The following is a 22,049-nucleotide window of genomic DNA, read 5'->3' as shown; positions in this document are numbered from 1 at the left end:
AATAAAAATGGAATAATGATTTAAAATTAAAATAATAAAAAAATATATATATAAATAAGGTGGCATATAAATATAAATAATTAAATTAAATTAAATTCCACTATTAAACTAATATTGCATAACAGTGTTAAAACATACATTCATTTTATATGTTTAATTCAACATGTAACAACGTATTATCTATTATTATTATTATTACCGTCAAAACTGATTAACGCGCAGTTGTTTTTTTTGGGAAAGCTGCGCGGAAAGGTAGATTTGCGTGTCTTTTTTGTTTATTACGGTAAAAGAGGCCTCACTTCCGGTTGTACTACACTGGTCTGGGATCAGATTGTGACTCCGCCTACTGGTCTAGTCATAGGGGCGCCGTTTAAAATAACTGACCCCGGACCGGGGCTGCTGGGAGATTTCTGCCCACCCCCTCGCGCTAACGTCCGAAGAGCCGCTGAAATTCAAAGTTGGAGGAGGAGACTTAAAACTCTGAAACAACACGAACGTTGGTTCTTTCTCCCATTTTTACACCTAAACTTCTTACTTACTTCTTTCTTCTCAGGTAAGAAATTCTCGAAAGTAATTGCAAACGAACTCGGGCTGAAAGTGGGCCGTTTGTTATGGCTAGCGATAGCTTTGAATGCTACCAGTAAGCTAAGCTAAGTTTGCAAACTTGACGAATTTATGACATGTAAATGTAGTTACGTGACGGATTGTCGATGTTTTTATAATGAGGGAAAAGCAGGCGAGCATGACAGGGCAGTTGTAAGTTTATGTGCATTAACAAGAAGCCGCTGTTTTTTTTAATTTATTTAGTTTATAAGCTCGAACAACTAGTTAGCTGTGAATGACCCAAAGTTGAACTCAACGCTCATAAACAGGGCGTTTATCGTTTATAGTTCATGATACAACTCGAGAATTATAGTAAATTGTTAGAGTTTGAAGTAATTTTAGAATTGATATCTGTAATAGCTTTACTTTTATATTCAATTATCTTGATATTGTGGCATAATCTTGCAGTTAGTTATATAACTAACTGACAGTTAACCAGGTAAATGCCACACCTGGATGACAGCATTCACGTTGTCCTGCCTTTCACACAGAAACTACATGACAAGTGTGTGGAAAAGTAAATGAGTCAGGAAATCACAGAAATTACAAAAACCTTGGATTCCTGTGGATAGATCCAGTTTAACATCTTTTTAGCATGAATGTTTGCAATAACTTTACTTTTATATTCAGTTATCTTTGGTATTGCAGGGGTAAGTGCAATAATTTGCCATGATTTGTTGTGATTAGAGGGTTTTCTGTCAGTAATAATGAGAAGTGATGTGTTAAAGTACACACCAGGCCTGTAATGTCTCTGTGTCTGCAGCTAAAAATGGAAGCAGACGAGGAAAGCGGCGTCAACGTCAACATGAAGAGACAGAGAGCGCCTCTGTCCGACTCGGAAGACAACATCTTCTCAGCGCCAGGTGCGTTTGTTTGTCGTGTCTCTGTACATGTAGAATATTCACTTATTTGTGTTTGTAACCGTGATCTATCTATTATTCTTTTTTTTTTCTCAGAGAACAATAGTGGCCAGAAGCGGCGGCGCCTGGAGACGGCCGGTCAGGAGAACTGTAGTCCTGATTCGCCGTCGTCGTCGTCGTCCTCCTCTGGACGTCTCACTGAGCTGCAGATGAAACCAGACACACCGATGGTTCCCTCGGTCCGGTCACGAGTCCAGCAGCTCACCCAGAGACGAGAGGGTAACTACTGTCACTGGGATCACATTACCGGTCAATGTAACACCAGAAAATTCATCATAACCCGATAACCCGACTCAGCAAAACCCAAGCACCGTAATCTTCTAAACCCTCAGAGTTCTGTTTGAAAAAGGCACTGAATCTGTATATTTCAGCACTGTATTTAGTTTGTGCTGCTTAAGATTGTGGCGCGTCACGACAGAAAGTGAAGCTGGATTAGCCACATACAGGACGACTGACGACATACGAGTTAGGACACATTGTCGAGGTGTTGAGCAATCGGTGTCAGAGTGTCGCTGTGGGAGCTGAGTGATTTCTGGTGTTTGTTTTTTTTAAGGAGGAGCTCCTCAGACCCTGCGGTGCGTCTCGGATCCTGGAGGCGACAGTCCATCAGTCAGTGTCCATGACAAGGGCTTCAGAGAACCTCTGCTGGGTGAGGAACGCACAAAGTCCATCTGTCACCGCACCGTTCCCTAATCTATAATAAAGTTTTATCTACAATGCAAATACAAGCAGACTGAAATCCATACACAATACATTCAATACAATTGTGTTTGCTGAGGTGGTGGAGGAAACGTGCAGCTGCCTTATAAATATAAATTCAAATCGTTCAAACTCTTTGTCAGTGCAGCATTGACTTGTTTGTAAAACCACGACAACAGAAGAAACTAAAAGCAATGAAAAGCATTTACTGCAAAAATGGTATTTTAAAGTAGTTGAAGAATATTTAAAGTGTAGTTCATAGTTTGAACAGGGACGTGTAGGAGACATAAAACGGCTCTGATTGGTTGTTGGATTATTCAGTCGAGTTTAGAGGGAGATGGATGTGTGGTACCACCTCAAACTAATTTCAGATGCACAGAAGTGTTTTTTATGGCTGTGTTTGCTGCTTTAAAGATAAAAGAATCTTCCTATGGTTGTGAATTATGTATGAAACAGGGTTATTTAAAAAATCTGAAGTTTGATAATCCCAATTTAAAGCCTTAAAGAATCTTAAATATGAGCATTTATTGACTAAATTACATTTAGTGCAGTCTTAAATCCTTACGTCCATTTATTACCACTTCATTTGTAGTGTGAATTTAGTTATTTTGAAAGTAATTTGGGGATTTTCCTTATTTTTCGTACTTTGTGTAGATCTTATATTTAGTCCTCCCTCCTTCCCTCCGCTAATATCTTCTCTGTCCTTCCAGGTGAGAGGGAGTTCAGTCAGAGGATGGAGCGTTTCAAAGCTCCGGTTTTCCAGCCGCCCCCCTTCAGCACCACCACACCCACCCAGACTGAGTCCTGCCCCCGGACCCGTTCCAACTTAGTGAGCGACATCCATCAGAAGCTGCAGGGCTCCACGACGCCGAGCTCCAAGCAGGCGTCCCGCATGCGGCAGGTCGGTTCCTCAGCTTTTTATCACTGGAACGCAACAGGAGAACCTTAAAGAACGTAGATTATTTATCAGATTCTCCTCAGCTCCTCTTTGTTGATGTTTTTTAACTTGAATTACCTTCAATCCTAACCCGGTTGTTTATTTATTTATTTTTATTTTCAGGAACGGGAGCAGGAGTTGAACCAGTTGCCTTTCCAGCCGATCAGTGAGAACGCCTGGTTAAAGAGGAGCAGCTCTGACTCCTCGATACAGGTGAGTCTGATTATTATAGGACAGGAGACGCAATCTAGAGTCCGGGTCAGAGTCCAGGTCAGAGTCCAGGTCAGAGTCCGGGTCAGAGTCCAGGTCAGAGTCCAGGTCAGAGTCCAGGTCAGAGTCCAGGTCAGAGTCCAGGTCAGAGTCCAGGTCAGAGTCCAGGTTAGGATCCGGGTCAGAGTCCGGGTTAGAGTCCAGGTTAGGATCTGGGTCAGAGTCCGGGTTAGAGTCCAGGTTAGGATCTGGGTTAGAGTCCGGGTTAGAGTCCAGGTCAGAGTCTGGGTCAGAGTCCGGGTTAGAGACCAGGTTAGAGACCAGGTGTGAACACTGATCTGGTGTCAGTCCACATGTGGAGGTGGTTCTGGACCCATGTGACCTCTTAGATCCCATTAAAGACCAGCTACTCAACCGGGCTGATCCCTCCCTCCTTCCTTCCTTCCTTCCTTCCTTCCTCCCTTCCTTTGTTCACTCTTTCCTTCCTTCCTTCCTTCCTTCCTTCCTTCCTTCCTCCTTCTCGTCCTTCTCTTCCTTCTCTTTCCTTCTTCCTCCTTCTTCCTTCTCCTTCCTTCTCCTCTCTCTGTCTTTCCTTCCTTCCTCCCTCCTCCTTCTTCTTCTCTCCTCTCCTTCTTCCTCTCTCCTTCCTTCCTTTCTTCCTTCTCTACCTCTGTCTTTCCTTCCTTCCTCCCTCCCTCCCTTACTTCTCTCCTTCCTTTGTTCCCTCTCTGCTTCCTTCTTTCCTTCCTTCTCACCACCCTCCCTCCTTCCTTCCTTCCTCCCTTCCTTCCTTCCTTCCTTTCTCCCCTTCCTTCCTTCCTTCTTTCCTCCCTTCCTTCCTTCCTTCTCTAAATAACTGATATCAGGTCATAGATCAGGATCATTTATCAGTTGATGCGTGTGTTTGTGTTTTAAGTCTTGTGTGTTTTTTGGTTCTTTCTAAATCATTTGAGTTGTTATTATTTTATTATTATTTAATTGAAATGTGATTTTGTATAAACATCATCAGGGAAGGAGCCCGGCCGGCTCCTCGTCGCCCTCCTTCTCCTGGGCTCATAGATCTAACCGGAGATTTCAGTGGCCTCCCAAACCCACCTGGGACGTGAGTCCGCGATTAAATGATCATTCAGATAAAACCCCACGCTGCACAGTCGGCTGCTTTCTCTGACTCTCGCGTGTAAAACGTGGGTAATGAAACGGTTCCAGACACAGAATTTCCCCTCTTTAAATAGATCAAGGAGTTTGTCTCCGTCTGCGGTTTGGTTTTTGGGGTGAAGGGACTGAAAACACCAGGGTGGAATCTGTTATGTCACTGTGGAGTTTTTAATATTTTTCACACCGTTAAGATCTTATCTCTGGAGTGATTTATGTTTTTATCCAGAACTTTTCCACCGTGTCACTGGTTTCAGGAGACGGTTTTACTTCTAATTTTTTATTTTTTATTTTTTTTTTGTCCAGCAGGTTCACGGTGATGCTGAGGCGAAGGACGGCAGCTTCACCGATGCTCCGTCATCAGGAGCAGTGAAGGCGTCTGTAAATATCGGAGGTAAAGCTGCACACGACTACGTTTTAATCAGATCCACGCGTTTTCTTTTCAGAGTTACTGAAATGAGTCGGCTGAAGACAAACCAAAAGCTTCTGTGAATGCACGAAGAAGGAACTGATGTGTAAACTCTACTATTATTATTATTATTATTATTATTATTATTATTATTATTTAATTTGAAATGTTTCACACGTGTCCAGAGAGGACAGGACCTCGATGTCTTGATCTGGAGATTCAGGTATTTTTAAAATCATCTGATCATGATTTTAAACCTGATGTTTGATAGTTTTTTTTTTATTCTATGTTTCATATAAACAGACATACAAGCTTCCTTCCCTCTTTCTTCCTTTACCAGAAACGGTGTTTGTTTCTCCCTCTGAGACGTTTTTATCTCCGACAGGAGACGACAGGAAGTTGATAAATAAGACGTTTGTTTTTTGTTTATGAGTCATTTTCCGTTACTTTGCTCTGAAGTTCTTCAGGTGTGAGGTGATAAGATTTAAGGCTCCTCTTTCGACAGACGAAGCTCCTGCAGCGTCTGCAGAGCGTAGAGACACAAGCGAAGGGCAGGAAATAAAAGCTGCTCGTGGTGAAGGAGTCGAGGCGAAGGTGGAGGAGGTGGAGGAGGAGGTGGAGGAGAAGGCCTCAGACTCCCAGCAGCCAGAGGCGGTGGTGACGTTGTCTTTTAGCGAGGACCAGAGTTTCTCCAGAGCAGCTCCCAGCGAGGACCAGAATGTGTCAGAGCGTCTCTTAGACGAAGAAAACTTTCAGGAAGAGTCGAAACAAATGAGCCGGGCGTCAAACGCAAGCGAAGAGGATCAGTCCTTAGACGAATACGAGAAGGTCGACTCCTCTTCGTACAGCGAAGGGGAGATGGAGATGGAGCCTTCGACGGATGAGGAGTTGAAGATGTGGAGGTATCCTGAAGGAAAGAAGCGTCAGGACCAAGAGGTTTATATTAAAGAGGAGGAGGAGGAAGCAGAGTTGGCTTCGTGCAGAGTGGATGAAAAGGAAGGAGGAGACTTTATTTACCTCAAAGAACCCGTGGACGTCCAGGATGATGGAGGCGTTTCTGAAATACAGGAGAAACCTCAACCAGGAGAGGAGGAAGAGTCGGGGCCGTCTGAAGTCTGTCAGGATGAAACACCCACAGGAGATATCGATGCTTTCGCAGTAAAACCAGAGGGAAGCTCTAATAACGAGGACGTGTCCGGTCAGTCCGACCAGAGCGGGACAGAAGACATGGACCTAGAGTCGGTCGACACAGACTCAAACCTGGAGGGAAAAACTGAACCGGTCGATTTATCCGACGTCAACGAGGGGAGTTCAACCGAGAGGAGGCAGGAAGTCGTAGACGTAAGTGGGAAAACCGAGGGAGGAGAGAACTCAAAGAAAGTCACCTTCATCCTGGAGCCTGAGCTCATCAACAGTCCAACACTGTCTGAAACCACCGGGTCCAGTCTGTCAGGTGAGACCGGTCTGAGGACCAGGACACCTGGGACCACAGAGGTGGACACGCCCATCACTGGTGAACTGTCGTCACTGGGTTTAGTCACGTTTTCTCCCGAAGCTGCAGAAATAGAGCGTAAACACACGGGTGACATTTATTCAACGTTTCTGTCTCTGATTTAACTTCCTGGTTCATTCTGGATCATTTTCTGAGTTATTTATTTGTTTGTTTTTTTTTTGTTTGGTCCCAGATGCTGAGCTGGGCTCTCAGGACGAGACCAACACGGCCGAGATGATCGACCAGATGTTCGAGGAGGTGCTGGAGTACGCGGGGAGGATGGAGGAGGAGGAGAGACGGGACGAGGACCGGGACAGCGGCATCGGGGCCTGCACAGGGGACAAAGACAAGCTGGACACGGAGTCGGAGAAGGAGAAGAGTGAAGAGGACGAGGAGGTGAAAGAAGAAGAAGAAGAGGAGGAGGAGCTGGAAACCAACGGAGAGGAGATGCTGACGTTTCCTCCCTGTGGGATCCTGTCTCCTCTCAGCAAGTCTGTGGAGGCCGTGGTCACTCCTCTGGTCACTCCTCTGGTCACTCCTCTGGTCACTCCTCTGGTCAGCGTCATTCTCACCATCACACACTTCACTTTGATCTGTAGAAACATTTTAATCACGTCTGAATGTTCAACCAACAGAGACTGGCGGCCGACCAGGAGTCCAACCCTCCATCTTTGCTCCTCAGCCCAGAGGAGACCAGCCCTCCTCCTCCTCCTCCGGAGTCTGCTCCTCTTTACAGGTAATTAAAGGACCTATCAGTGAGCTCCTCCATCTTCTTTCTCCTCCTCCTCATTGTCCTCCTCCTTCCTGTGATTAAAAGGTCTTTTCATTAACTTCTTATTAACGTTGATAGTTCCCATTTTTTATTTTATTTTTTTTGAGGTGAATAGAAAATAAAACCAGGCGGATTCATCGAACCAGTGACTCAGGAACTTCCCCAAAACAAAAATACAGCTCTGAGTTTTATTCCATCATCTGACCATCACACACTCTTTCTACAACATTTTTAAAAAGTTCTTTCTCTGTAACTTGGAAACTCCCGTCATGTCATCTGAAGAGTTAAAAATATACGAGGCCGTAAAGACACCGTGGTCAGAACGAGCTGCAGCTGTGTCCAACGATAATTTATAATTTATAATATTTGATGATTTAATGTTGTTTAATGTTGTTTCCAGCATCGACGCCTACCGCACACAGCGACAGAAGAAGCTTCCCACCATTCAGAGCGTCACTCCCGGCGTTCAGAGACGAGCTGCAGAGACGTCCAAGCCTCCGGCGTCCGTCAACACCAAGGAGAAGATCACGGTGTGTAGCTCTGAATAAATAAAGTCTTAAGTTTTAGAAGTGTTAAAAGGACCTGGAGGATATATTTACAGTTTCTGTGTTTTAAAAAGTCTAAAGTTCGATAATAATCACAATTTAAGGCCAACTCAAGGCCTATTATGTTTCTGGTCCTCATTAGTGGAGTCCACCCCAGGGACGTCCTGAGTTGATAGTTAAATGATGTTGAATTTCATTATTTTGAAAGTAATTCTGGGTCTCTGATTTTCCTTATTTTTCGTACTTCGTGTAGGTCTTAAATCTAATGAATAATGGTCTTAAAAGGGTCTTAAATTCTTAAATTTAACCAACAATAGTCTTAAAAAGTCTTAAATTTAACGACTAATGGTCTTAAAAAGGCCTTCAATAGTCTTAAAAAGTCTTAAAAGGTCTTAAATTTAACGAATAATGGTCTTAAAAAGGTCTTATAAGGTCTTAAATTTAACAAATAATGATCTTAAAAGTCTTAAATTTAACGACTAATGGTCTTAAAAAGGCCTTTAATAGTCTTAAAAAGTCTTAAAAGGTCTTAAATTTAACGAATAATGATCTTAAAAGTCTTAAATCTAATGAATAATGGTCTTAAAAGGGTCTTAAATTCTTAAATTTTACCAACAATAGTCTTAAAAAGTCTTAAATTTAACGACTAACTTCTTATTAACGTTGATAGTCTTAAAAAGTCTTATAAGGTCTTAAATTTAACAAATAATGATCTTAAAAGTCTTAAATTTAACGACTAATGGTCTTAAAAAGGCCTTCAGTAGTCTTAAAAAGTCTTAAAAGGTCTTAAATTTAACGAATAATGATCTTAAAAGTCTCAAATCTAACGAATAAAGGTCTTAAAAGGGTCTTAAATTCTTAAATTTAACCAAGAGTCTTAAAAAGTCTTAAATTTAACGACTAATGGTCTTAAAAAGACCTTCAAAAGTCTCAAATCTAACCGACAATTGCCTTAAAAAGTCTTAAAAGGTGTTAAATTTAACGAATAATGATCTTAAAAGTCTTAAATTTCACTTCTTCAAACCTACAGAAACCGTGGGTTCTTTCTACCTTTTTGTTTCCCTTTCACTTCTTTTTAAACGAGAGTAAAGCAGCTCTACACCAGAATAATAGTAGGTGATAATAATAAACACATCAACCTGTCCTTGCTCATCTAGTCCACATTTATAAGTCTAGATACCGTCTATGACCTGGAGGGGGAAGAGATCAGTGACATCGTTCAAACAGGTTTCAGAAAATCTTAGTAGAAGTTACTGGAGTCCATGTGTTAATAGGACACAACATCTCAAAGCTTTCTGCTGCAAACGATTACCCTGACATCTCTTAAAGCTAATCCACTACGGATATTAATAATTTGTGATTAATAATCTGTGTCCAGGCTCTCAACGAAGAGGCGGTGAAACTTCAGACCGTGATCAACCAGACCCTTCAGGCTCTGAGCTGCTGCACCGATGAGGATCACGGCCGCGGATCCCAGGAGGAGGCTGAAGCTGAGAAACTGCTGCTGGTCTCCTGTACGTTCAACATTTAATATTAGGTTATAAACCACATTCACCTTCTGATCTGTTCTTTAAAATGTGGGATTTATATCAATAAATATGCAACAGCGATACCTGCTACAAAGCTCAGATCCAAACCTGGGCTGCCAAAGTTAATTAGCAGTAGAATCTATAAAGACAAAACTGCTAAAAAAATAAATCACAGAAGAATAAAAATAAGCAAAATCAGTGTTTGTGTCTTAAAAAGTCTCAAATTTGATGATCCCAATTTAATTCCTTCAAAAGTCTTAAATGGGGTCAAGTTTTAAATCCTTATGACCATTTATTACCAGTACATCTGCAGTGTGACGCCCTCTGGACCCGGCCTGTTATGGTTCTGGTCCTCATTAGTAGCGTCCGCCCCAGGGACGTCCTAGATTTTAGTGTTTTGATGAAGTAATTCTGGGACACTGGGACTTAAATTTAACCCGTAATGGTCTTAAAAAGGTTAAAAAGTCTATCAGTAATAATTATATCTTGGTTTATGTGTTTGTTCCAGGTGAGAAACGCTCGGCCCTGCTGGCTGAAGTGGCTCGACTCAGGGAGGAGAGGATCTCTGAGTCCGGAGAGGAGGCGGCGGTGGAGGACAGGGACTACGTTTCCCAGCAGCCCTGCAGAGGAACCGTCGCCATCACAAACATCCAGCTTCCTCTCAAGGTGGAATTCGTCTGCTCCTCACACGGCCGAGCAGGTAATGCACCGAGAACACAAATCACTTCATTCATTCTGCAGCCGATCACAAAAGATCACATTTAACAGCTGAAGCTTCTCTAGTTTAATATGACCAAAAAATTCTAACAAGAGTAAGAAGCTATAACTTCGCTAAATGGCAAGAACTCAATTGAGGACGTTGGGACTTCGTTATTTGCAGTGTTCAGACATGGAAATGAACATTTTTATGTTTTGTTACATATTGGTGACTTTATTATAACATTGAGTGACGTAATTCTTTTCCAAAAACCACTTCCAGATCAAAGACGATGCTTAGTGTTTATGGTTCTTAAGAATAAAATCCAATAAGTGACATAAATTACTAGTAATGTTTGAAAAGGAGTCGGAGGAAGCATTTAATGTTTTCTTCCTCCTCTCCTTAATGGTGATAATACTACTACCAATAATAATAATAGCAATAATAAAGTACTTAACATACCTCTTAAATACCTGCCTGATCTAGAGTTTTCTTCAGTACCGACACCGGTGTTGGATCTGTTCATTCCTTCTCAGTGTGTTGATGCATCGCTGAAGTTCTCTGTGTTCATGTGTCCGTTCAGGTCGACCGAGTCACTACTTCTTCGTCCTGATCCGTTACGGTCCGTGCAACATCGTCGCCACCCCGCTGGCCACGGCCGCCGACGCTCAGAACGGAGACACCATCTCCTTCCCCACGACCGTCACCCTGTAAGCTGCATCTCATCGGATCCTCAACAACTCTCAAGATCGTGGCGTTTTATGCTTTCTGGTTTTGGAAAAAAAATATATATATATATATAACTGAACTGCTTTGTGTCTTAGGAGGGATATTCGCTCAACCTTTGAGATCGATGTGGAGGTCTACAGCCTGGTGAGGCCAGATCTAGGATCTGAAATTAGTTTCATCAGCCAACGAACTGATGGATCAACCAACAGTTCTGTGAACATGTTGTTGTGTCTGTGTTTGTCCTCATCTAGTCCCACACTTCAGGTAATAGCTGCAGCGTGGACCGGGCCACCACCAAGTCACGGGTATGTGTGCGACCTTCCTCCCAAAGTCCTAAAAAGTCTTAAATATGAGCAGATTCTGTGTTGCAAGTCTGAAACTATGTTTAGTCAAGTTTTAAATCCATTTATTACCACTTCATTCACTTGTTGTTCGAAGCGTTTGGTGGTTTCACAGTTAGATTTGTGTAGTTCTTTATGAAAGATAACTATGAGACCAGGAAGTGGAACCGCGTCTCAAACATCTATTATTTTGAAAGTTTCCTTATTTTTAATACTTTGTGTAGATCTTAAATTTAACCCTTTAACCTTAATTTATTTATGGCATCTCCACATATTCAGGTCACACCGAGAAAACTTCTGAACACAATCACGGTGAGTATCCGGTTTTTATTTTCTCATCATCTTAAATTCAAACTATCACGTGTTTTTTTTCCACCTAAAACAGTTTATTGTGTTTTTCCACAGAGATCCAGTAACAGTCTGACATGTAAGTTAAAGTCAGTGTTAATATTCTTTGAGGGGTAAAAGGAGCAGGATTGTGCTGAATTAACCAGGTTTATTCAGTGCTGCATGTTATGATCCGTGACCTGGACCGTTCTGGTTTTAAATGTAAAATGTCTCTGTCTTTTTATTTTTTTATCCGACTCTTTCTCCTCCAGCTGCTGCTGCTCTTCCTGCTCTGAACACTCGTCGCTCCAGTAACTTCTGCCTGGTGGGATCTCATAAGATCAACTTGGCCTCTCTGGGACGCAGCAAGTTCCCTCTGGATAAGGTAAAGTTTGTGCTGTTGAATTACGTGGCTGTGATTCATTCGGGCCGGAGTTAAGAGTTTGGTGAATTATGTAGACCTGCTCATTAAATGCAAATATCTAATCAGTCAGTCACATATAGCAGATACTCACAGACGTAGACAAGATAAGACGAGACGTGACTAATGTGACATGACGAGGTCGAACTTTTAAACTTGTCTATTCCTTAAACATGTTTACTTAGACTTTTTCACTCACATCTGGTTACCCTGGAGAAAAGGGCTCATACATGCCAGAGTTCAGAAGAGAATAGTTCGACATCAGGAACTCAAATAACCTCTCGTTACTATTAGATCATTTAACCAAGTTTTATTTTCATAATACAAATTAAAAACAAACAAGCAAACAAAAATAAAAACGAGCACAATGAACTTGAGGATGTAGTGACCATAGCATCATTGGGTTTAGCTGCTGCACGGCCACTCTGTAAATAATAGAAAAGCAAATTTATTATGATTATTATTAGTGTTATTATCTGACTGAGACACACACACATTAACGTTACTCCTGTGACATAAAGAGTCTTACCTGATGAACCTAATAATCTGGCCAGTGACTAATATTTTACTTGGCACCTGATGGATCATTTATTCCTCTCTGTATTTTGTATTTGTTTGAAGTTGTTCTTTGATTTATAGGCTGAAAGAGCCGCTGTCTTATTCTCTTTTATTCTTATTTCTTTTTTTATTATTCTCCACCACTGAGCACAGAGCATCACTTTAAACCCTCTCACATGTTTAGACGTGGGTGAACTCACTGGTGACGTAACTTGTCTTGTCTCCCTCCACTCAGATGAAACTTGAAGGGAAAATCAGGAGGCTGCTGGGAGATGAGTTTCAGGAAAAGGTTTCACTCTTTTATTTCACCACCTCCTCCTCCACCATCTCTTCACCTCTCAGCGTTTTCCTTCTGCTGCAAAAACTAACCTCTGCTTTCATGTTTTTAACTCCTGCAAATTAACCAACGCCTCCATATTGATCTTATTAGTAACTTAATTAAACTCCTTCTCGTTTAATATCACTAATCAAAGACAAAGACAAAACATGAATATTATTGGATGCAGAATCATACATCTGTTGACTTTTTTTCTGCTGCATTGCTGCAAATCTGCATTTCACCTCTAGACCAACGTGGAGATTTGCTCATTGCTGTTCATTGAAGAGGTGAGAGAGACGACTTCCGGACACAGAGAAGCTGAATTTGTTTTGTCCTCTTCTTCGTAGGTGCCTTTTCTCTCTCCTCTAGAGGGCAACATCTACCTGCGACTGGAGAGCCATAGCCACTCCAACGTCCAGCACCAAGGCTTCCTGGTCAGTTTTATTCCTTTACACGACTCTGACCACGTCTCAGACCAGACTCAGGATATGTTCATCCGTCAGGACTGGACCTGAGCACCTGAGATTACACCTGAGACACACACATGTGCATGTACAGAGTTTATCATAAAGTGTGTGTAGCATAAATAGAGCAGTATATAAGAGGTTATGGTAGAGGTGGGTTTTATATAATAAAAAATACGTCCACAACAGTTGAGAATGATGCTAAACTTTCCTGTGGTTTGTCCCCAGACGATGTTCGAGCTGATCAGCGGGTTTGGGGTTTGGCATCGTCGATATTTCGTCCTGGAGGGATGTAACATGTTCTACTGGAACCACCCCAACGACAGAGAAACCAAGGTACGAGAACAAAAACTCCATAAAACACAGAAGTCTTTTCTAGATTTATATCAACAACATGATCCCCTAGAATGAATGAATGAATGAATTAAGCTGTAATAATAATAAAAACGCAACAAAAACACACGAATAAACAGAAAATAAGATTAAATTGAGAATTAATAAATTATAAAACAACTGATCGTCACGATTAAGGAGAAGTCGGCCCTGTACGTCCGTTAGCAGCTCTTCCTAACTGCGTAGCCTCTCAGCTAATAGCAGCTCTTCATAGATTCATTGCCTCTCGAGCCAATAGCAGCTGTTCCTAGCTTGGTAGCTTCTCAGCTAATAGCTGCTCTTCATAGATTCATAGCCTCATGAGCTAATATCAGCTCTTCCTAGCATCATAAACTCCCAGCTAATAGCAGCTCTTCCTAGCATCATAAACTCCCAGCTAATAGCAGCTCTTCCTAGCATCATAAACTCCCAGCTAATATCAGCTCTTCCTAGCATCATAAACTCCCAGCTAATAGCAGCTCTTCCTAGCATCATAAACTCCCAGCTAATAGCAGCTCTTCCTAGCATCATAAACTCCCAGCTAATAGCAGCTCTTCATAGATTCATAGCCTCATGAGCTAATAGCTGCTCTTCCTAGCATCATAAACTCCTAGCTAATAGCAGCTCTTCCTAGCATCATAAACTCCCAGCTAATAGCAGCTCTTGCTAGGTTCCTGGCCTCCAAGCTAATTGTAGCTCTTTCCATTTCCTGGTGTTTCATGCAGACGCAGAATGAATCTGCTGCCTGGCCCGTTGGCCCATTGGCCGTCGGCCGTCGACTTTGTTTTCATGAGTGTAACTTTTTGGCTCAGACACCGTGTTCCTTTTCCGGTAGTTCTTTCTTGGAACGTCGGCTTCATCTTTCCCCAGTTTAAAACTCCAATCAGCTGTGTTGAGTTACTCTCTGTCCCTTAAAACGTTGGCGACTGGAGCTGAGCAGCTTACGTTGGATTTTACGTCTTTGAACATCTGGGTATTGATGTGGTCGCCTGTTTTTAAATTCTCAGGAAGCAGAGGGCAGTTTGTCTCTGTCCAGCTCCCCGAGTCAGTGTGTCAGGCCCGTGAAGAGGGACTCGTGTGCTCGACCTTTCACCTTTGAACTGGTGAACATCCTCCCTCAGCAGCAGCAGCAGCAGCAGAACCAGGACCGGGACCAGGACCAGGACCGGGACCAGAACCACAGCCAGGACGTCGTGGCCAAGTAAGTTTGACAAAAAGCTCCCAACGCCCTGAAAGTGGAGATGTTTTGGGAAGTGGATGACGTGCGAGGTGACAAATACATTATATGTCTTTCAAGTTTTAATTAAGGGCTTCAGGGTGAATAAAAGGTTTGTTTTTTCTGAAGATTTAAGACTTAAATCTTCAGAAAGATAATATTTATACAGGACTATTTCTTTTTAGCAGGACTCGTGTACCTAATGAAGTGGCACGTGAGTGTAAACGCCACTTCTGTTTACATTAAGTATGATACATGTTGCTGTTCTGGCTGCGCCCGAGTTATGAAGTCATGGTGGGTGTTTTCGTTTTTGACAGCTGATGAAAAACACCTTCAGGAACACGAGGAACATGAGGAGCTGTGAAGTGTCGGCCTTAAATAAACAAACTCACCAGACACTGTTTACTAACCGATGTCTGACTGTATAAATGATGTCAGACATGTTTAGTCATGTGATTCTTCTTCTTCTTTTTGGTGTTTGACTCCTTCTTGGTTTGTTTCTTCTTCTTCTCAATTCTTCGTGTTTCTTCTTCTTGTTGTTTCTTTTGGTTTTGATCTTCCTCATCATTTTTTACTTGGTCGTCTTCTTGGTTTCTTCTTCTTGTTTTCTTTTTCTGTATTGGTCGTCATTCTTCTTGTTGGCTTCTTGTTTCTTCTTCTCTTCTTCTCAGTTTGTTCCTTTTTGATTTCTTCTTCTATCTTCTCAGTTCTTCTTGTTGGCTTCTTGTTTCTTCTTTCTCTTGGTTTTTCTTTTTCTTCTTGGTTTCTTGTTTCTTCTTTTCTTCTTCTTAGTCTTTTTTCTTTGTCGTCTTCTTGGTTTCTTCTTCGTCCATCTTCTTCCTCCTGGATTTCGTCTTCTTTCTTCTTTGTTTCTTCTTCTTGTTTTCTTCTGTATTGGTCATCATTCTTCTTGTTGGCTTCTTGTTTCTTCTTCTTCTCTTCTTTCTTCTCAGTTTGTTCCTTCTTGATTTCTTCTTCTTTCTTCTCAGCTTCTTGTTTGTTTCTTCTTCCTCTTGGTTTTTCTTTTTCTTCTTCTTGGTTTCTTGTTTCTACTTTTCTTCTTCTGTATTGGTCGTCATTCTTCTTGTTGGCTTCTTGTTTCTTCTTCTTCTCTTCTTTCTTCTCAGTTTGTTCCTTCTTGATTTCTTCTTCTTTCTTCTCAGCTTCGTGTTTGTTTCTTCTTCCTCTTGGTTTTTCTTTTTCTTCTTCTTGGTTTCTTGTTTCTACTTTTCTTCTTCTGTATTGGTCGTCATTCTTCTTGTTGGCTTCTTGTTTCTTCTTCTCTTCTTTCTTCTCGGTTTGTTCCTTCTTGATTTCTTCTTCTTTCTTCTCAGCTTCTTGTTAGTTTCTTGTTTCTTCTTCTTCCTCTTGGTTTTTCTTTTTCTTCTTCTTGGTTTCTTGTTTCTACTTTTCTTCTTCTGTATTGGTCGTTTTTCTTCTTGTTGGCTTCTTGTTTCTTCTTCTTCTCTTCTTTCTTCTCGGTTTGTTCCTTCTTGATTTCTTCTTCTTTCTTCTCAGCTTCTTGTTAGTTTCTTGTTTCTTCTTCTTCCTCTTGGTTTTTCTTTTCCTTCTTCTTGGTTTCTTGTTGTTTCTTCTTCTCAGTTTCTTCTTCTCAGTCTTTCTACTTTGTCGTCTTCTTCTTGGTTTCTTCTTCGTCCATCTTCTTCCTCCTGGATTTCTTCTTCTTTCTTCTTTGTTTCTTCTTCTTGGTTTCTTCTTCTGTATTGGTCATCATTCTTCTTGTTTCTTCTTGATTTCTTCTTCTTTCTTCTCAGCTTCTTGCTTGTTTCTTGTTTCTTCTTCTTCCTCTTGGTTTTTCTTTTTCTTCTCCTTGGTTTCTTGTTGTTTCTTCTTTTCTTCTTCTCAGTTTATTCTTCTCTTCTTTGTTTCTCCTTCTTGTTTTCGTCTTCCTTCTTGGTTTCATCTTCTTTTCAATAGCCGCGTATTGTTGGTTTGAAGGGAAACACCTTTTCGTGACTAGTACCAGTCAAACTGAGTCAAACTGAGTCTTTACTCTTGCGTTTGGTTCCAGGTGCTGGTTTTCTGCCGACACGAAGCAGGAGAGACTGGACTGGATGGAGAAGCTCAACCAAGCTCTGCTGGACTTTCACACGTGGAACCGAACGCCGGCGGAGAATCAGCAGCCGAACGCGTCCGTCAGCGGAAACCTGAGGGAGAGTATTCTGTAGCGTCAGAGAGGATGAAGGTCAGGGTTTAGATCCAGAGCCGAACCAAACGCGTTTATCTTTGGGAGATGTGTTCGATTTACACACGTACTTTTGCTTTTCTTTTTTTTTTTCATGTTTTCTTAAAAACTGGAAGGATCAACACATTTATGTAGGTGAACTAATAAATATAAAGGGAAATGTTAAGCTAAACTAATCTAGGATTGTATCTGAAAAACACTACAAATTACTGAAGCGTAGGACGAGTGGTAGCTGGTGTTGAATGGGAGTTTGAATGAATTATTAGCCATTAAGTAATGCAGATAAATCCTGCACCGTGAATTAAATTAAAAAAAAGGTGCAGAATGTGTAAAAATATTCTTCACATTTGTAAAAATCAGACCTGAAATTCTACATCATCTCTAGTTTGGGGCTTTTTGTTCGGGGTTTGCGTCCTTCCCAGTGCCACGAAGTGTTCGTTAATACTCTTCAAGCGTATAATTTGATTTGCTGCACATGTATAAACTACTATAATTACATTTATATATATATAAATATTATATATAAACCCATATTTTACGGACGGGAACACCGGTGAGGTGAAGGAAACGGGGCGGTAGTCGCGCTGCTACGATGAATGTGGTCTGTTCTGTCTGATGTTCTGTGCTTTTCCGTGTATTTCCACCTTTCAGTCTGTCACTTTGTTATAAATGTTGTTGTTGTGAAACTCTCATTCTATGCACCTGACGCAAGGCACCAATAAAATGAAATGAAATTACTCAAAAAAAGAAAAAGCGGATTTAACCGAATGGGACAATAAGTCTTTGCTTCCCCTCCTCCCTTCTTGTCTGTGTGTATATATATATATATATTTATTAAAGGACATTTAAAAGTGTGCGCTGCTATACATACAGAGAGAGTCTGGCAGGAAGGCAGCGCGGGTCAGGAATGTCATGCAGGAAGTGGTCTAGAATTAGACTTCCTGTCCGTCCCATAGCTCCTCTGGGTGGAGGCACCGCTGGGTGTTATGGAGCTCAAGGTGATGACAACAACAAGGGTGGAGGAGGGGGGTTTGGTTCTGCTTCCAGGACGCAATGACTGGACCTCATACACCCAAGGTGCTGGTTTTTAGTTTCTCTGTTTGCACAGAACTTCTGGTGATTTGAAATGTATGTTTCACGCTGTGCAAATCGACCTGGTTTCTAAACTACAACCTTCCATATTTCTACAAACGTTTGCAGACTTGTATCAAAATAAAAATATATATATTTAGATTAAAACATGTTGTAAGTAGACGGTGAGAAAAGATCCTGTAAATATTTAAATCAGCTCCACCTTTAGAGATGTGATGAACACATTAATACGTCGCTAATTAAAGTCCAACACGTCTACGTCTGCACGTCGCTCATCGCATTATCCTCTTCATGGCTTCGTTTTGATGGTTTGGAGCTTTTTGTCCGTCAGTCTAGACTTTGAACCCGAACATCGATTCACAAAACCAACAAAACTCTTTAACCCTTTACCAGCAGCGTCTTTTTGTGTTTGAGTAAATGCTGCATGATGCCATTTGTCATTTTCCTCTGGTTTCATTGATAAAAGTCGTTATAGGATTCAACCAACAACTGTGTTCCAGCTTTGATTCCTCCAGAACTAAACCGCTTAGAGAGATTCTGACTTTTGTGACAGAAACTTCAGAGTCTCGTCTTTAAAAAGAGACCGAGACCATGAATGAGCTGCAACACGTTCATGAACAGAATTCAGTTTGTTTTTAACAAAAAGGTTGGAATGATCAGAGGTTTAAAAAAACAAAAACATGCCTCTAATTTGCAGAGATTCCAGTTCACACTGAATTAGTTTTATCTCAAAAGTTTTTCATATTGCTCATTCAGATTTTAGTTCCTGTGTCTTAAAGGCTGCTCTGATCATCTTCACGAGGTCATTATCTGCAGCTTTAACTTCCAAGGATTCTCCACACACAGATTTATGTACAAGTCATGACAGAGTGAAACACATTAAATACATTATTTAGCTTTTATGTTAAAAAAAACAGATGAATGTTTAGGAACAAGTCAAAGTCCTGAAAAATCAAGTAGAAATGTTGTAGCATCAGCTGATGAGAGGAAACATCTCACAGCTCAGCTGTTCAGTTAGAAGTTAGTGTGTAATATTGGCTCGTTTTACTGAATAAACAAATGTACAAGTCTAATATTTCGGTTTGATTTGTTCGATTGGCTTCTGTTTGTCTTCTTTCAGGACTCTGATGGTCTGAGTCATTTAACTTTTAGCTGGAAATTCCCCACAACAGCTCATCAGACTAAAGTCCAGACAGCCTCACTTCTTCTTCTTTGTTGTTCTTTCTTTCATTTAATTCCCTCCCTTAGTTTCTTCTTCTGTGTTTCTTCATCCTTCTTCTTGGTTTCTGCTTTGTCCATCTTCTTTCTTCTTGGTTTGTTTCTTCATCTTCACGCTTTTTTCTTCTTCTTCTTCTTCTGTCATCTTCCTCCTTCTTCTTTCTTTTTGTTTTTCTTGGTTTTGTTTCTTCTTTTCTTCTTTCTTCTCAGTTTTTTCATCTTCATTTTCCTTCTTCTATAACACTAAATCTCAGAGCTGGTGGAGTATTTTGCTTTGGATTAAGACGTGAATGAACTGAACGGTAACGTTTTTTTTATTTTTATTTTACTAGTGCTTTTAAGTTATTTTTTTATTATTACTTTTAATCTTCATCCTGCAGGACGACTGTGAGTTTGAGATTGTTGTCATATCTGCAGCAGACGGAAACAACATTGGGTCAGCGTCCTCGTCGTCCTCGTCGTCCTTGTCGTCGAGGCGCCTCCCGCCCGACAGACGAACACTTTCTGCACAACATCCTGGACTTTCAGCCTCGGCCCTGCTCCTTATTTGGCCCTGGAGGAAACTCTTCCTGTGTGGCAAACATTCAAGCGCTAGTTTTGTTCTTCTCCAGAAACTGAGGAAGTGTATAATAATTATTAGAAGTCAGGAAAGAGTGACTGTAGCTTCTCTGCGCCTATAACCAACCAGCTTCCTTTGTGGAGGAAAGTTTCTCTTCATTAGGAACTGATTCGTCTTAATTCTTAATAAAATAGAATTATAATAATGTGATAATTAATTATGTTTAAACCATGGACTGTATATAAACATGGACACCACGTCTCCACTTCCTCTCATTGGTCAAACTGATGCTATTTTCCTGGGGATCAGTACGGTCTGAGGGCGGAGCCACGATATTGATGCCCCGCCCACACTTCCTGCAGACTCATTCACGTTTTTATTAAACTAACACTACGCTCTGCTCTACCTCCAGCACTTAACAAGGAAATGTTGGATTATACACTGAATTTATTTTTAAAAATACTTTTGACAGAGGGGTCGGTTTACGGAGCAATTGCCGTGGCAACCGGTGGTCGCCATTATGTCACATCCTGTTTCTATAGCGTCAAAAAATGAAACCAAAAAAAATTGACACTTGAACATTAATTAACATTATATTAACTACTTAAAATGAGAGAAACCGTCGTCGAATTAAATATTTATTTGACATGTATTTTAGTGTTTTAGTTTTGGCCCAAGTCCCGCCCACTAACATGGAGGGGGTGGAGCTTATGAGCTATACTGCAGCCTCCAGCCACCAGGGGGAGCTCTGCTCACTTTGCTCCTTTACTTTTTTAGGAGCAGTTCTTCCGTCCATCTGTGGTTTTAACTGATACGGAGGGAAAATACTTCAAATGAAATATCTTCGCAGGAGCAGAATCAGTTTTCAACAGAGAGACTCTCACAAACTTTCAGCCACAAAAACATCAAAAAAAAAAAAAAAAAAAAAAAGCTGTGGCTGGTTGAAGTGGTTCTGGCTTCCTGTTCGTTATTTATTGTGTTATTGTGAAACCGTGGGGGTGAGTTCAGGGTGAAGAGACCAGAGATTCAACTTTTTCCTCTCACTCTCACAACAGACTCGTATCCGTCTCTTGCATAATGTTGTTTTATCCTTGTTTCCCAGCTCTGTTTGTTATTCCGTCCACACACACAACACACCCACGCAAATGTGAGGATCTGTAGTGTTTCCGGCAGCGCAGGGCCGCTTGGCATCGCTCCTCGCTGTGGTTTCAAGACGTCCGGGAAGACGCCTGGACGCTGGGGTCAAGAGGACGGGACGGGTCCACAAGTAAACAGAAAACCTCCCTGGTCCCTGCTGCTAGTAGTAGTAGTAGTGGTCGTAGTAGTAGTAGTAGTAGTGGTACTGCGTCGTATCAGAGGAGGTCAACCACAGCTATTGTTTCGGTGGAGATCTGAGAACATGTGGAGGGACACGACTCCTTCGTCCTGCAGAGAAACTCATCGTCTTTGAGTCCGTTGAAGCCGTCGGCTGCTTTGTCTTCGTTTGTGCTGCAGTCGGTTGGAAGTTGGAAGCTAATGACTTATGAATTATGCATCGTTTCTTCCAGGAACCGGTTTCTCTTTACGAGTCGAGACTGCAACTGCAGAGACTGTCGGACTCACACCCCCCCCCCTCTACTCCCTCTACTCTCCCCCCCGACCCTCTACTCCCCCCCCCGACCCTCTACTCCATCTACTCTCCCCCCCTGACCATCTCTCACCTCTTGTGCCACCATCTGGATGGATTGTTTTCCTGGTCCCCTCCTCATGTGGCTTTCAAGTTTTCCGGGTTATTGTTGAGATTTTCAGACGCCACAACTTAATTATTTTATTTATCATTTTTTCATTTATTGAAGAAAAACTGACTGAAAACAACGACACAAATGCAAAAATGGAAAGAGAGGCAGTTATTAAAGATAAGGGAAATAAGTAAAGCCATAAAAAAGGCAAAGATAAAAATAAACAATAGAATTTCCAATTTTTTTTAGAACATTGATGGAGAAATGAAAATAAATAAAAAACAAACAATAATACATTTTCAATTTGTTTAAAAAAGAGAAATGAATAATAAATGAATAAACCCATAATACTTTATGTAACAGAAAACAAAAAAAAGTTTATAAAATTGTTTTAAAAAATGGAAATCAATAATAATTAGTAATCTTAGAGGAAAAAATATTAAAATAATTTGAGGGAAAGACATTAAAAAGCCAAAGAAAATCAGAAAAAAATAAGAAAATAAAAAATAATATATAACATTTTTCATAATTTGTTTAATTTTTT

General features: G+C 41.1%; 1 protein-coding gene across 8 annotated transcripts; it reads left to right on the top strand.

Moving 5' to 3' along the window:
• The first annotated feature begins 421 nt into the window (after window positions 1–421).
• si:dkey-30c15.10 (uncharacterized protein LOC559353 homolog) lies at window positions 422–17,697 on the top strand. Of its 8 annotated transcripts, none has more exons than XM_047597482.1 (24): window positions 422–553; window positions 1,367–1,466; window positions 1,560–1,742; window positions 2,077–2,172; window positions 2,933–3,123; window positions 3,283–3,372; window positions 4,379–4,471; window positions 4,831–4,915; window positions 6,616–6,977; window positions 7,058–7,158; window positions 7,595–7,724; window positions 9,118–9,253; window positions 9,777–9,968; window positions 10,549–10,675; window positions 10,790–10,838; window positions 10,946–10,999; window positions 11,315–11,347; window positions 11,441–11,462; window positions 11,635–11,747; window positions 12,577–12,630; window positions 13,008–13,094; window positions 13,353–13,460; window positions 14,504–14,697; window positions 16,745–17,697. In XM_047597482.1, exons 2-24 carry the CDS (start codon window positions 1,373–1,375, stop codon window positions 16,899–16,901), a joined length of 2,751 nt encoding a protein of 916 aa, XP_047453438.1. In that variant the 5' UTR covers window positions 422–553; window positions 1,367–1,372; the 3' UTR covers window positions 16,902–17,697. The 8 variants fall into 8 exon arrangements, with proteins under 8 accessions (XP_047453438.1, XP_047453441.1, XP_047453440.1 ...); XM_047597485.1 differs by having other exon boundaries at window positions 4,828–4,915; window positions 6,616–6,941; XM_047597484.1 differs by having other exon boundaries at window positions 4,828–4,915; window positions 6,616–6,953.
• Window positions 17,698–22,049: the final 4,352 nt, after the last annotated feature.

The sequence above is a fragment of the Mugil cephalus genome, chromosome 10 (assembly GCF_022458985.1).
Source record: "Mugil cephalus isolate CIBA_MC_2020 chromosome 10, CIBA_Mcephalus_1.1, whole genome shotgun sequence".
Classification (NCBI taxonomy): Eukaryota; Metazoa; Chordata; class Actinopteri; order Mugiliformes; family Mugilidae; genus Mugil; species Mugil cephalus.
Note: the sequence above shows the minus strand (reverse complement) of the source record. Positions and strands in the feature narration are given on the sequence as shown.

Bases quoted from the DNA above. Each gene is read 5' to 3' on its own strand.
- si:dkey-30c15.10 (XM_047597481.1), top strand. From the start codon at position 1,373: ATGGAAGCAGACGAGGAAAGCGGCGTCAACGTCAACATGAAGAGACAG. The intron at 1,743-2,076 runs GTAACTACTGTC...GTTTTTTTTAAG, and splicing joins GCTCACCCAGAGACGAGAGG to GAGGAGCTCCTCAGACCCTG. The intron at 11,000-11,314 runs GTATGTGTGCGA...CCACATATTCAG, and splicing joins GGGCCACCACCAAGTCACGG to GTCACACCGAGAAAACTTCT.